The 16,143-nt window shown below is 49.5% G+C and overlaps 1 protein-coding gene across 1 annotated transcript in view; it reads left to right on the forward strand.

Annotated features, from left to right (window-relative positions):
* Window positions 1-16,143, forward strand: part of LOC115474455 (carbonic anhydrase 4-like) — a 132,111-nt gene that overhangs the window by 62,707 nt on the left and 53,261 nt on the right. Inside the window, exon 7 of the mRNA XM_030209924.1 lies at window positions 857-932. Coding sequence (XP_030065784.1) covers window positions 857-932 — 76 coding nt within the window. The remainder of the gene's footprint in view (window positions 1-856; window positions 933-16,143) is intronic.

A 16,143-nucleotide genomic window follows, 5' to 3' on the forward strand; every position in this document is an offset into this window, starting at 1 on the left:
AACCACACGAGGTTTCTCGGCTTCAGAATGTTGGAGGTGCATTCTATTAAATAGGATTGGTCAGTTCCTTGAAGCACAGCCAGAGCTCAGCGTCCTGCACAGTAACGCTCAGACACCAGAGGGGGGGGGGGGGGCTGACACCAGAGAGAGGGAGGAAGGGGAGGCCTGACACCAGAGAGGGGGGGGGGGGGGAAGGTATCTCTGTCACACACACACTCTCTCTCTCTCTCTCACACAGTCAATGTCTTTCTCTCTCTCACTCTCACACACTGTCTCTCACACACTCTATGTCTCACACTTTATCACATTCACTCTCTATGTGTCACACAGTCACTCACACACTCTCTTGGTCTCATACACTAAGTCTCACAGAGAGTCTGTGTCCCACACACACTCTCTCTCTCGCACACACTGTATCTGTGTGAAACACTCTCTCTCTCACACTGTGTCTCACATACGCACTTGCACACACTCTCATTCTCACATACACACTCTCTCTCTCTCACAGACACACTTGCACCCAGACTCACTCTCTCTCTCACACACACACACACTCGCACATTCACTCTCTCTCACACCTAGTCACTCTCATACACTCTCTCAAACATACACACTCCGAGGAAAACCTTGCTAGCGCCCGTTTCATTTGTATCAGAAATGGGCCTTTTTTACTAGTATAAAATAAAATGAGCCAAAAATATAGTAAAAGATAATAGGGGAATTGACACATCTTAGTTTTCCCTGAGAATTTCCAAGTGACCCAGATTGTCCACTGTTGGGGACCAGATACTAGATTCAATGGACCATTCTTCATACTTAGCATGGTACATCTTATGTTCTTATGTTCCATTTTTAGGTAGCAGATAGCAACCACAGCTTCACCAGCAACCTGAGCACGTTGTCTAACCTACTGCAGCAAGTTTCTACTGCAGGTATGTTCCATTGCAAACAGCACACAATCAAGGCCAGATTAACACTATATTGGGCCCCAGGCAAACATACATTTGTGGGCCCTCCCCTTATCATGGAGACAAATTTCTTCTTTTCTCACCCACATCTCCTACCCAAGTCACATTCACTCTCCATGCCCTCCTCCCCCCCCCCCCACCCCCCCGGAATCCAGAACCTCTCTCTCTCCTTGGCCTTCCCCCACCCCCACAAGTCCAGCACCTCTTTCCCTCTCCATGCCACTATTCCTGTTGTCCAGGCCAGCATCTCTCTCCCTTTCTTTCTATCGTTCCAGTGGGCCTTTAAGCTTCCTCTGTGTCACCAGCAGCATCAGCAATGTAAGCAGACTGCTTCAACCAGCCCGAGGGCATTCTCTCAGCCGCATCTCGCCTCCTCTGAAGCAACTGCCTGTTTCCTTGAGGGTGGGATGCAGCTGAGGGAAGGTCCTCAAGACTGGTCGAAGCAATTTGCTTACATTGCTGATGCTACTGCCAATGCAGAGGAAGCTTAAATGAACACCAGAAAAGGGAAGGGAAGGAAGAGTGAGGTGCCAGAAGGGAGGGGGCATAGAGAGGAAAATCAGTACTGGATGTGGGGAAATGGAGGGAGAAAGGCGCTGGACTCAGATGATAAGGAGGGATAGAGGTGCTGGACTTGGGGGGCAGGGAGGGAAAAGAGAGAGATCCAGTGAGGGGGTGAGGAGGAGAGAGGAGGGCACAGAGAGAAAAAGAGATGCTGGACTTGGGGAGAGGACAAGGAGAGATAGAAATACTGGACTCAGGGAGCAAATGGGGAGAGAAGTGCAGGACCTGGGAGGGTGAGGAGGGAAGAGAGATCCAATGAGGGGGATGAGGAAGAGATAGGGGGTACAGAGAGGGAGATGAGAGCAGACAGAGGGAAAGAGGTACTGGACTTGGGGGGGGGGAGGACAAGGAGAGGGAGACATCAGAGGTATATACATGAAAAGCAAGGAGAATAATGTCTATGCTGTTCATTTTGGTAATACAGCACTAAAACAAATGTATTAGGTGCTTAAAATGTGGCATACGCAATACTGTTGCATCTGTAAGACAAACAGATACGACACTTGACCTTAAAGTCCAATACCGTGCTAAATAGAGACTATTAGAGCAATCTTCTACAGAATTGGTAAAATATATAAGAAATATTCTGCATTAACAAATGTGCTCTGATCAGCATAAGTGACATACCTTGTGTAGAAATATCAGATGTTAGAAAGTGGAATCAAAAACTGGTTCAATATTCAATAAATCCTGGTGTGCAACTTAAGCAAAGCTCAGTGAGTAAAATAACACTGCAAATGAAATGCCAAAAGTCAAAGGGCACTCAAAGGGATGCTAATTTATACATTAGGAGCAGTAGGACTAATGTCCGATGTAAATTTAGTTAGACAAAAGACAAGTATCAAAAAGTCTTACTGGCAAATGCTTGTATCTTATGATGGCACAGTGACTAGATACATAGCTAAAAATTAAAATAAATTAGAGAGCTATTCAATTAGAATGTTTTATTGACTTTTCTTTTAGGAAGCCATCCAAACCTTTTTTAAACCCTGCTAAGCAACTGTTTTTTTTACCACATTCTCTGGCAATGAATTCCAGCGTTTAATTGCACATTGGGGAGGTCTTTTACTAAGGCACACTCACGTTTTTAGCGCACACTAAAATTGGGCATGCGCTAAATGTTAGAGTCACCCATAAGAATGCATTGGCATCTCTAAACATTTATCGCGTGCCCAATTTTAGCGCGCTCTAAAAACGTGAGCACGCCTTAGTAAAACGGGGTCTGAGTGTCACGTTTTCAAAGCTGGAACTGGGTTGTGAGCCCTTGGGCCACTGCCGAGGAGCGGCAGTGGCAGGCAAAACCACCCCACACCAGGGGCAAGGCAGAACTCTGACAACAGTTAGGCTTCACCTGTACCTGGCCACTTTCCACCAGGAGTAAAGCTCCCAGCTTCAGGTGGCCGACAGGACTTTGCAGGACAGGGCAGGAGCTGGATAACAGCTAGGCAGCACAGGGACTGAGTGTCAGAGGGGAAGGAAGGAACATGGGCAGCAAGGCAGGAAACTGGGCTAGACAATACAACACAAGGCAGGGACAGGACAAGCTAGGGGACAGAAACTGGAAGCTGCAAGCAGCCACTGAAACAGGGAACAATACACTGACTAACAAGACACAGAACTAAAAGCTGCAAGCAGCCACAAGCCAGCACACAAACAGAAACTAAACACTGAGATATAAACAAGAAACAAGGCTAGGAAAACAAGTAAAGCCTAAACTAACCCAAACACAGACTAACTAGAAACAGGGAAGAATCAAGGCAAGAATCTCAGACAAATAACTGGACTAGCAGAAGTGCAACAAGCACCAACATACCAGGGCCTTAGACGCAATGCAAAGGCCAGTAGAAATGTTCCAAGATGGCTGATAAGCCCAAAAGCAGTTGGAACTCAGCTGCTGCAATCACCAGGCAGCTACGGGTGCTGTGCAGGCAGGGTTGCCAGGTGGAAAATATTTTTCCAGCCTAAAGGAGCCCAAAATCCAGCCCAAAACCCGCCCAAACTCAAACCCCGCCCCTGACACCCCGCCCCCGCGTCATCACCCCGCCCCCGCCGTCATCAACCCCGCCCCCGCCGTCATCGGCCCCGCCTTCCCCGTCACTAACCCCGCCTCCCACGTCACTAACCCCGCCTCCCACGTCACTAACCCCGCCTCCCACGTCACTAACCCCGCCCACCGCGGCCGAAAAAGCCACCTAAAAAAAACCGCCCGAAGCACAAAAACCAGCCCAAAAAACCGCAACCCGCCGCGGGCAAAAATTTCCCGCGGCGGGTCGCGGAAAACCGCCCAATTGGGCGGTAAAACCGCCCACCTGGCAACACTGTGTGCAGGCTCAAACGGCACAAGCAAACCCGGCAGCCTGGAAGATCTGGACCGGACTTGGCTGAAATCTGAAACGGGTGACGGTCCACAGCAGCCACCGGTTCTGGCCACCAGAGGGTGAGATGAACACAGACGTAACACTGAGTGAAGAAATATTTTCTCCAATTCATTTTAAGTTTACTACTTTGTAGCTTCATAGCTTCATTGCGTGCCCCTTAGTCCTAGTATTTTTGGAAAGAATAAACAATCGAGTCATGTCTACTCATTCCAGTCCATGTATTATTTTATAGACCTCTATCGTATCTCCCCTCAGCCATTTTTTCTCCAAGCTGAAAAGCCCTAGCTGCTTTAGTCTTTCCTCATAGGGAAGTCGTCCCATACCCTTTATCATTTTCATCGCCCTTCTCTGTACCTTTTCTAATTCCACTATATCTTTTTGAGATGCGGTGACTAGAATTGAACACAATATTCAAGGTGCAGTTGCACCACGGAGCAATACAAAGGCATTATAACGTCCTCATTTTTGCTTTCCATTCTTTTCCTAATAATACCTAATATTCTATTTGCTTTCTTAGCCGCCACCACACACTAAGCAGAGGGCTTCAACATATCATCAACGATGACGCCTAGATTCCTTTCCTGGTCAGTGACTCCTATTGTGAAACCTTGCATTATGTAGCTATAATTCAGGTTCCTCTTTCTCACATGCATCACTTTGCACTTACTCACATTAAATGTCATCTGCCACTTGGATGCTCAGTCTCCCAGTCTCATAAGGTCCTCTTGTAATGTTTCACAATCCTTTTACGATTTAACAAATTGAATAACTTTGTGTCATCAGCGAATTTAATTACCTCACTAGTTACACCTATCTCTATATCATTTATAAATATGTGAAAAAGCAGCGGTCCCAGCACAGATCCCTGGGGAACCTTGACCATTTAATCCTACTCTCTTTCTATCTTTAACCAGTATTTAATCCACAATAGGACACTACCTCCTATCCCATGACTCTCCAATTTCCTCTGGAGTCCTTCATGAGGTACTTTGTCAAACGCCTTTTGAAAATCCAGATACACAATATCGACCGGCTCATCTTTTTCCACATGTTTGTTCACTCATTCAAAGAAATGTAGTAGACTGTTGAAGCAAGATTTCCCTTCACTAAATCCATGTTGGCTTTGTCTCTAATCCATGCTTTTGAATATGCTGTGTATTTTTGTTCTTTATAATAGTCTTTACCATTGTGCCTGGCACCGACGACAGGCTCACCGGTCTATAATTTCCTGGATCTCCTCTAGAACCTTTTTTAAAAAATCGGCGTTACATTGGCCACTCTCCAATCTTCCGGTAGCATTCTTGATAAATTGCATATTACTAACAATAGTTCTGCAATTTCATTTTTCAATTCTATCAGTTCTCTGGGATGAATACCATAAAGTCCAGGAGATTTGTTACTCTTCAATTTGTCAAACCGAGCCATTACATCCTCCAGGTTTATAGAGATTTCATTCAGTTTCTCTGACTCATCAGCTTTGAATACCATTTCTGGCACTGGTATCTTTCCCAAATCTTCCTCGGTGAAGACCGAAGCAAAGAATTCATTTAATCTCTCTGCTATGGCTTTGTCTTCCCTGATTGCCCCCTTTACCCCTCGGTCATCTAGCAGTCAAACTGATTCTTTTGCTGGCTTTACTTTTAATATATCTAAAACATTTTTGTACCTCCAATGCAATCTTTTTTTCAAAATCCCTCTTTGCCTTCCTTATCAGTGCTTTACATTGGACTTGCCATTCCTTATGCCGCTTCTTATTATTTTCAGTCAGTTCCTTCTTCCATTTTCTGAAGGATTTTCTTTTAGCTCTAACAGCTTTCTTCACCTCACTTTTTAACCATGCTGGCTGTCGTTTGGTCTTGCTTCCTCCTTTTTTAATATTGGCTGGGCTTCCAGGATGGTATTTTTGAACAGCATCCACATCTGATGTAAATTTTTGACCCTCGCAGCCGCTCCTCTGAGGTTTTTTTTCACCGTTCTTCTCATTTTAAAATAGTCTCCTCTTTGAAAGTTAAATGCTAATGTATTGCATTTCCTGTGTTTACTTACTCCATAGCCAATGTCAAATCTGATCATATTATGATCACTGTTATCAAGCAGCCCCAGCATCATTACCTCCTGCACCAGATCATGTGCTTCACTAAGGATTAGGTCTGGAATTTTTCCTTCTCTTGTCGGCTCCTGTACCAGCTACTCCATAAAGCAGTCCTTGATTTCGTCAAGGTATTTTACCTCCCTAGCATGCCCTGAGGTTACATTTACCCAGTCAACAACAGGGTATTGAAATCACCCCTTATTATTGTGTTGCCCAGTTTGTTAGCCTCCCTAGTTTCTGATAACATTTCTACATCCGTCTGTTCATCTTGGCCAGGTGGACGGTAGACGGTAGTACACTCCTATCACTATCCTGTTCCCCTTTACACATGGAATTTCTACCCATAGGAATTCCAAGATGTGTTTTGTTTGCTGCAGAATTTTCAGTCTATTTGATTCAAGGCCCTCCTTAACATACAGTGCTACCCCTCCACTAATTCCTATTTACATCTCCCTCAGCAGTTGACAGTGTTAATTTGCAATCTTTTTGTCTGATTTTTATTTAAGGACACCTGATCGACTATGACCTCTTTTGCAACCTCACTTTCAGGATACTCTGTCTTCCCTGTTTTGGTGATATCTGAAAGATACCTTGTTCTGAACCATGCGTTTTTGAACAGACTGGAACAGTAGGACAGGAGCCGAAGCTAGGTAACAGTCATGAGGCTGGAGCTGAGGTTGAAGGCTGGAACAGTGTGGCATGCAATACTGGGGGCGAAGAGACTGGAACAGTAGGACAGGCAGGTAGGCAGGACTGGAACAGCATGCAACATTGAAGCCTTGGCATGCAACACTGGGGCGAAGAAGGCAAACAGCAGGATTGGAGCTGGAGCAGCAGGCAGGCAGGTAGGCAGGATTGGAACAGCATGCAACACTGGGGCGAAGAAGGCTGGAGCAGCAGGCAGGCAGGACTGGAACAGCATGCAACACTGAAGCCTTGGCATGCAACACTGGGGTGAAGAAGGCCGCAACAGCAGGATTGGAGCTGGAGCAGCAGGCAGGCAGGTAGGCAGGACTGGAACTGGAGCCGCAGGCAGGCAGGTGGGCAGGAACAGCAGGACTGGAGCAGGTGGGCAGGTAGGCAGGAACAGCAGGACTGCAGCAGGTGGGCAGGTAGGCAGGACTGGAGCAGGCAGGCAGATAGGCAGGAACAGCAGGACTGGAGCAGGTGGGCAGGTAGGCAGGACTGGAGCAGGCAAGCAGATAGGCAGGAACAGCAGGACTGGAGCAGGAGCAGCAGGCAGGCAGGTAGGCAGGATGCTTGTAGGATATCTGAGGGAGACCCTGCCCCCTGTTTGCTCTGAATCAGTCACGGGTAATTCTGACCTTGAATCGTTCCACTTCAGTTACAAACAGTTCCGAGCTGTTTTCTTTCACCGGTGTCGTGTAGGCCTGTGACACCAGCTACAGGCTTCTCTCCGCCCAGTCACGAGTCGTTCAAAACTGTGTCCACGTGTCTTACACGGCACGTTTTCAGCAGTTCTGGAGCTCGGCCCCTCACACCTACTTCAACCAAATCTGACAGACCCCTGCAGAGTCCCTGCAGTGAGCCGCTCTTTCTCTTGCCGGCCAGCGCACCCAGGAAGGGTCGGCACCATGGTCATAAGTACATAAGTAATGCCACACTGGGAAAAGACCAAGGGTCCATCGAGCCCAGCATCCTGTCCACGACAGCGGCCAATTCAGGCCAAGGGCACCTGGCAAGCTTCCCAAACGTACAAACATTCTATACATGTTATTCCTGGAATTGTGGATTTTTCCCCAAGTCCATTTAGTAGTAGTTTATGGACTTGTCCTTTAGGAAACCGTCTAACCCCTTTTTAAACTCTGCCAAGCTAATCGCCTTCACCACGTTCTCCGTCAATGAATTCCAGAGTTTAATTATGCGTTGGGTGAAGAAACATTTTCTACGATTTGTTTTAAATTTACTACACTGTAGTTTCATCGCATGCCCCCTAGTCCTAGTATTTTTGGAAAGTGTGAACAGATGCTTCACACCCACCTGTTCCACTCCACTCATTATTTTATATACAGTGGTGGAAATAAGTATTTGATCCCTTGCTGATTTTGTAAGTTTGCCCACTGACAAAGACATGAGCAGCCCATAATTGAAGGGTAGGTTATTGGTAACAGTGAGAGATAGCACATCACAAATTAAATCCGGAAAATCACATTGTGGAAAGTATATGAATTTATTTGCATTCTGCAGAGGGAAATAAGTATTTAATCCCTCTGGCAAACAAGACCTAATACTTGGTGGCAAAACCCTTGTTGGCAAGCACAGCGGTCAGACGTCTTCTGTAGTTGATGATGAGGTTTGCACACATGTCAGGAGGAATTTTGGTCCACTCCTCTTTGCAGATCATCTCTAAATCATTAAGAGTTCTGGGCTGTCGCTTGGCAACTCGCAGCTTCAGCTCCCTCCATAAGTTTTCAATGGGATTAAGGTCTGGTGACTGGCTAGGCCACTCCATGACCCTAATGTGCTTCTTCCTGAGCCACTCCTTTGTTGCCTTGGCTGTATGTTTTGGGTCATTGTCGTGCTGGAAGACCCAGCGACGACCCATTTTTAAGGCCCTGGCGGAGGGAAGGAGGTTGTCACTCAGAATTGTACGGTACATGGCCCCATCCATTCTCCCATTGATGCGGTGAAGTAGTCCTGTGCCCTTAGCAGAGAAACACCCCCAAAACATAACATTTCCACCTCCATGCTTGACAGTGGGGACGGTGTTCTTTGGGTCATAGGCAGCATTTCTCTTCCTCCAAACACGGCGAGTTGAGTTCATGCCAAAGAGCTCAATTTTTGTCTCATCTGACCACAGCACCTTCTCCCAATCACTCTCGGCATCATCCAGGTGTTCACTGGCAAACTTCAGACGGGCCGTCACATGTGCCTTCCGGAGCAGGGGGACCTTGCGGGCACTGCAGGATTGCAATCCGTTATGTCGTAATGTGTTACCAATGGTTTTCGTGGTGACAGTGGTCCCAGCTGCCTTGAGATCATTGACAAGTTCCCCCCTTGTAGTTGTAGGCTGATTTCTAACCTTCCTCATGATCAAGGATACCCCACGAGGTGAGATTTTGCGTGGAGCCCCAGATCTTTGTCGATTGACAGTCATTTTGTACTTCTTCCATTTTCTTACTATGGCACCAACAGTTGTCTCCTTCTCGCCCAGCGTCTTACTGATGGTTTTGTAGCCCATTCCAGCCTTGTGCAGGTGTATGATCTTGTCCCTGACATCCTTAGACAGCTCCTTGCTCTTGGCCATTTTGTAGAGGTTAGAGTCTGACTGATTCACTGAGTCTGTGGACAGGTGTCTTTCATACAGGTGACCATTGCCGACAGCTGTCTGTCATGCAGGTAACGAGTTGATTTGGAGCATCTACCTGGTCTGTAGGGGCCAGATCTCTTACTGGTTGGTGGGGGATCAAATACTTATTTCCCTCTGCAGAATGCAAATAAATTCATATACTTTCCACAATGTGATTTTCCGGATTTAATTTGTGATGTGCTATCTCTCACTGTTACCAATAACCTACCCTTCAATTATGGGCTGCTCATGTCTTTGTCAGTGGGCAAACTTACAAAATCAGCAAGGGATCAAATACTTATTTCCACCACTGTACCTCTATCATGTCTTCCCTCAGCCGTTCCTTCTCCAAACTGAAAAGCCCTAGCCTCCTTAGTCTTTCTTCATAGGGAAGTCGTCCCATCCCTGCTATCATTTTAGTTGCCCTTCGCTGCACCTTTTCCAATTCTACTATATCTTTCTTGAGATGCGGCGACCAGAATTGAACACAATACTCAAGGTGCGGTTGCACCATAGAGCAATACAACGGCATTATAACATCATCATACCTGTTCTCCATACCTTTCCTAATACCCAACATTCTATTCGCTTTCCTAGCCTCAGCAGCACACTGAGCAGAAGGTTTCAGTGTATTATCGACGACGACACCCAGATCCCTTTCTTGGTCCGTAACTCCTAATGTGGAACCTTGCATGACGTAGCTATAATTCGGGTTCTTTTTTCCCACATGCATCACCTTGCACTTGTTCACATTAAACGTCATCTGCCATTTAGCCGCCCAGTCTCCCAGTCTTGTAAGGTCCTTCTGTAATTTTTCACAATCCTGTCATGAATTAACGACTTTGAATAACTTTGTGTCATCAGCAAATTTAATTACCTCACCAGTTACTCCCATCTCTAAATAATTTATAAATATATTAAAAAGCAGCAGTCCTAGCACAGACCCCTGAAGAACCCCACTAACTACCCTTCTCCAATGTGAATACTGCCCATTTAACCCCACTCTCTTGTTTCCTATCCTTCAACCAGTTTTTAATCCATAATAGGACATTTCCTCCTATCCCATGACCCTCCAATTTCCTCTGTAGCCTTTCATGGGGTACCTTGTCAAACACCTTTTGAAAATCCAGATACACAATATCAACCGGCTACCCTTTGTCCACGTTTGTTTACTCCTTCAAAGAATTGAAGTAAATTGGTCAAGCAAGATTTCTCCACACAAAAGCCGTGGTCTCAGTAATCCATGTCCTTGGATGTGCTCTGTAATTTTGTTTTTGATAATAGCCTCTACCATTTTCCCCGGCACCGACGTCAGACTCACCAGTCTGTAATTTCCCGGATCTCCCCTGGAACCTTTTTTTAAAAATCGGTATTACATTGGCCACCCTCCAATTTTCTGGTACCACGCTCGATTTTAAGGATAAATTGCATATCACTAACAGTAGCTCCGCAAGCTCATTTTTCAGTTCTAACAGTACTCTAGGATGAATACCATCTGGTCCAGGAGATTTGCTATTCTTCAGTCCAACCGACAGCAACTCGAGGCAGGCTCGAAGAGTGGCGGACTCGATGAGTGGGCAGCCTCCCAGAAACAGGCACCGGTGAGCACCCAGATGCCCACACAAGCGGCGTCCATCAAAGACCAGCGGACAGCAACTCCAGTGGCAATCACGGGCGGATGACTCCCCGGCAAAGGTAGCGGTGGGTAGCGTCAGTTAATAGTTTAGTTCGGGCCTGATTCAGGTTCCACGTGTCTCTAGGAAGGCATGCAGGAATATTTTCAATTGGCGAATTGACCTGGCCAGATGATAGGACCAGGTTCCGCGGTGTTCCCAATCTCGTACTGGCAGTATCGGGTCAACAAGGTCGGTCTTTTAGATTAGTATTCGATTGAGACCACGGAGCAAATTGTCCCTGCAGCTATCTAGATCGCGGCCATCTTGAAGTGGAAACTATTAAAAAGAATAAAATTATACAACACATAGACAAACATGGTTTAATGGAACAGAGTCAGCACGGGTGTCTTATTTGCAAGGACAGTGAGCCCTTAGGTCCCGTAAGGCCCCGAGGGACCTCAAAGAACAGCCGTGCAACCCCAAGTCTTCACCCGCGGCGACCGCCATTCACCAAGGGTTGAGCCCCCAGCTGCAGGCTGTCAACGGGACTTCAGGAACCGCGGGGTGCCGAGCTGACCCGGACAGGGACCAGGAGAGCAGAAGGCAGATGGAGAACGAGAACATCCAATAACAGGCAAAGTTCAGGGCAGGCAGCAGACAACGAAGTCAAGATCCGGCAAGAGGTCGAGGCAGGCAGCTAGCAGGGAAAACCAGGAACAGTCCAAAGGTCAAAACTAGAAGAACAAGGAACACACAGGAACAAATGGAAACAGGCCTCGGGAACAGAACCTGAAGCAAAGTTCTAAATCAGTTCCCTTCCTTAAATACTGTTCGGCATCAGCCGCCCCGCCCCCACAGGTACAGCCGACCAACCCGAACCTGGTTATTGACAGAGCCCTTCTGATAGGCTCTGTCTGCCCAATCCAGCACCTCAGAGGCGGAGCTCTGGACCCCCGCGCCCAGGAGAGACGAAGATGCCGGCCATCGCGCCCCGGCACCGCCTCCTCCCGCAGCGCAAACACCACCCCCACAGCCGGCGACCGAGAGACTGGTGGCCGCAATCGCCGGCCTCCGGCCTCGGCCCCGGACTGGGTGGCCACCACCACGGCGGGCCTCGGCTCCCCGCTGCGGTCTCCGGATCGCCGACCCCCGACCCCCGCGGCGGAGGAGCCAGAGGGAGCAACGGACGCGACAGTATCCCCCCCGGATGCCCCCCTCCTCCTGGGGCCAGGTTTATGAGGATATCGCTCATGGAAGGTCCTTACCAACTCCGGGGCATGTACATTGGCAGTCGGTTCCCAGGAATTGTCTTCGGGACCGAAATGCTTCCATGATAACAGGTAGAGCAGATTTTCCCGACGCCTCTTGGAGTCAATGATTTCTTCCACCTCGTATTCGGGATCGGGGTCAGCCTCCGGAACAACTGACTCTCTATTCTGTGGATGCCATTTGGACCCCCGGAAGCTCTTCAACAGAGAAATATGGAAGGCATTATGGATCCCTAGAGTACTAGGTAGCCGCAGGCGGTATGTCACAGCTCCGATCCGAGACTGGATAGCAAACGGCCCGATGTACCGTGGCCCCAACCTCCGAGAGGGTACCCGGAGCCTTAGGTATTTCGTGCTTAACCATACCTTTTGCCCCGGTTGCAATACCGGGGCGGGACGCCGGTGTCGGTCAGCAAACGACTTGTACTTGGCGGCCACTCTCTGTAATTGCTCTCGGGCCATATTCCAGACTTCCTGCAGGTCCGCCAGGGTTCGAGTAACCATGGGCGTAGAGGAGTCAGAGGGAATGGGTGATGGAAGCCGCGGGTGTTGTCCATATACCATGAAGAACGGAGATTGCCCAGAAGCCGAATGTTCACTGTGGTTATAGGCGAACTCGGCCCACGGAAGAAGGGATGCCCAGTTGTCTTGCCACTTGTTGACAAAGGCCCGCAAGAACCCCTTCAACGTTTGGTTAATCCGTTCAACCATACCGTTGGTCTGTGGATGGTAGGCAGAGGAGAAATGAGTAGCAACCCCCAGAGCAGAGCACAGGGCTCTCCAGAATCGTGAAGTGAACTGGGCTCCACGGTCACTGATGATCCTGGCTGGTAGCCCATGGACCCGGAAAATATGTTGGATGAACTGTTGGGCTAACAGTGCTGCCGATGGAAGCCCTGGCAGGGGAACGAAATGTGCCATACGGGAGAACCGGTCTACCACAACCCAGATCACGGTGTGCCCCTGGGAGCGAGGAAGGTCCGTTATGAAATCCATAGACACTTCCTCCCAGGGGCCTGCAGGGACGGGCAAAGGCTGCAGCTCTCCCCACGGGCACCCCACCAGACTTGGTCCGGGCACAGGTAGGGCAGGTCGTGACAAACTGAAGGATATCTTGCCTCATATGAGGCCACTGGTACTGTCGAGAAATCAGACGGAGGGTCTTTTGGAACCCAAAGTGTCCGGCCCATACAGAATAATGTCCCCAACGCATTACTTTTCCTCGGTCCTGTGGAGGCACAAGCTTCCGCCACGGGGTGACCCCCCCCCCCCGGGGCCGCACTAAGACAGACTGGGTCCAACATAGGATGAGGCTCTTCAATGTCCTCTGAAGCTTCAAAAGCTCGAGAGAGGGAGTCCGCAGGGGTATTCTGAGAAGCTGACCGGAATACAAGTTGAAACCGGAACCTGGCGAAGAACAGCGACCAGCGGGCTTGCCGCGGATTCAGCCTTTGGGCCTCCTGCAGATACAAAAGATTCTTATGGTCAGTAATTACCATAAACCGGTGCTCCGCCCCCTCCAGCAAATGTCTCCACTCTTGCAGAGCTAATTTCAAGGCTAGCAGTTCTCTGTCTCCCACAGTGTAATTGCGTTCCGCTGGGGAGAACTTTCGGGAGAAGAAGAAGCAAGGTTGACGCCGGCCCTTGGCGTTAACTTGAGAGAGGACTGCCCCGGCACCCAGAGCGGAAGCGTCCACCTCTACCACAAAGGGCTTGTCAGGATCCGGGGACTGAAGGATGGGAGCAGATTCAAAGTCTTTCTTCAATGTCAAATGCTGCTTGCGCCTCAGCTGGCCAGTTCCGGACATCCACATGCTTCTTCGTAAGTGCTGTCAGTGGAGCTGTCAATTGCGAATAGTGAGGAATAAATTGACGGTAGTAATTCGCAAACCCCAGGAACCGTTGCAGCGCCTTCAGGCCCTGGGGTTGAGGCCACTCCCGGATAGCGCGGAGCTTATCTGGATCCATTTGCAGACCTCCCGGTAACAGAATATGTCCCAGAAAAGGCAGAGACTGCTGATGAAAGGAGCATTTGCTGAGCTTGGCAAACAGACGAAATTGTCGGAGGCGCTGAAGCACAGTTCGAACGTGGGTCACGTGCCCCAGGGGATCTATAGAAAAGATCAGGATGTCATCCAGGTAAACAATTACCGTAGCGTAAAGCAGGTCCTCTAGAGCGAAGTTTATGAACCTCTGGAACACCGCGGGAGCATTGCACAGGCCGAAGGGCATCACCCGGTACTCGAAGTGTCCTTCATGCGTATTAAATGCAGTCTTCCATTCATCCCCCTGCCGGATACGGACCAAGTTGTAGGCCCCACGGAGCTCCAACTTGGTGAAGATCTGGGCCCCCTGCAGCCGATCGAACAACTCTGGAATAAGGGGCAGAGGGTATCGGTCTTTCACGGTGATGGCATTTATGCCCCGGTAGTCAATACAGGGCCTCAAAGAGCCATCTTTCTTGGTCACGAAAAAAAAACCTGCCCCGGCAGGGGACGTGGAGGGACGGATGAACCCTTTTTGGAGATTCTCCCGGATATAAGCTTGCATGACCTTCGATTCCTCCCGGGATAGTGTATAGAGACGGCCCCATGGTGGCATCTTGTGAGCCATCAAATTAATAGCACAATCAAAAGACCGATGAGGCGGTAGTACATCCGCTTCCACGGGACTAAACACATCAGCGAACTCCCGGTACTCCTCTGGCAGAGCAGCTTGACAGGCTGACACAGCTCTAGGGGTGGCTACTACCGCGGGACAGCTGGATTCCCGGCCCTTCAAACAGGCCTCAGTGCAGGCGCTACCCCAGGCCTGTATTTTCCCTAAAGTCCAGTCTATTACAGGGGTGTGGCGCCGTAACCAGGCAGGCCCAGTACCATGGGATGAATGGTGCGGGGTAAGATTAGAAATTGAGTCTCCTCACGGTGATCCTCCCCCACCTGAAGCCCCAAAAATGGAGTCACCTCCATGATAGGCTGGGGTAACGCTGTACCCTGGATGGATGTCACTTGCAGAGCAGGTCGGTAAGGCAGTGTGGGCCATCTCATCTGCCGCAAGAGTTCCTGACAAATGAAGTTCCCCCCGGCCCCGGAATCCAAGAGGGCACGGGTGTGAACCATCGTCTCCTGCCACCGCAGAGTCACCGGGAGAGTTATCAGATGGTCGGGTAGGGGAGTAGAGTGCCCCAAGACCCTCCCCTCAGGGCGCCTTGGGAGTGGCGTTTCCCGGCCGTGCGGGGCAAGTGCGAATGAAATGACCAGCCTCGCCGCAATACAGGCAAAGGCCGCCCCGAAGACGTTGAGTCCTTTCAGACGGAGTCAGTCGTTGGCGGCCGATAACCATAGGTTCTTCAGAGGTCTCCCTGGGTTCTCTGGAGCCACGTCGGGGGGACGGTCCCCGACTAGACCGGGACCCACCCCCGGGTCCCTTCCGCCGGTCCGCTCGGGCTCTAGCCCTTTCCTGAAAACGGGTATCTACCCGGACACAGAGCGAGATCAAGGCATCCAATTGCCCCGGGACCTCCCGGCCAGCCAGCTCGTCCTTGATTCGATCCTGAAGTCCCTCCAGGAAGATTGCAGATAAGGACTCCTGATTCCAGCGCAACTCAGTTGCCAAAGTCCGAAACCGAATAGCATAGTCTGCCACGGTCCCTTCGCCCTGTTGAATCCGCAGCAGCTCGGACGCGGCGGAAGACGGCCTTCCTGGAAGATCAAACACCATGCGGAAACGGCGTTGGAACTCCGCATAGTTGTCCAAGAGCGGATCCTGCTGTTCATATAACGGGGACGCCCAAGGCTAGGGCCCGTCCCGTAAGCAAGGAAATAACATAGGCCACTTTTATCTGGTCTGATGCAAAAGCCTCTGGTTGCATCTTGAAGTATAAGTTGCACTGGTTGAGGAAACCCCGGGAGCTTCCGGGAACACCATCAAACCGGGTAGGCTCAAGG

The sequence above is a fragment of the Microcaecilia unicolor genome, chromosome 7, assembly GCF_901765095.1.
Source record: "Microcaecilia unicolor chromosome 7, aMicUni1.1, whole genome shotgun sequence".
Lineage (NCBI taxonomy): Eukaryota > Metazoa > Chordata > Amphibia > Gymnophiona > Siphonopidae > Microcaecilia > Microcaecilia unicolor.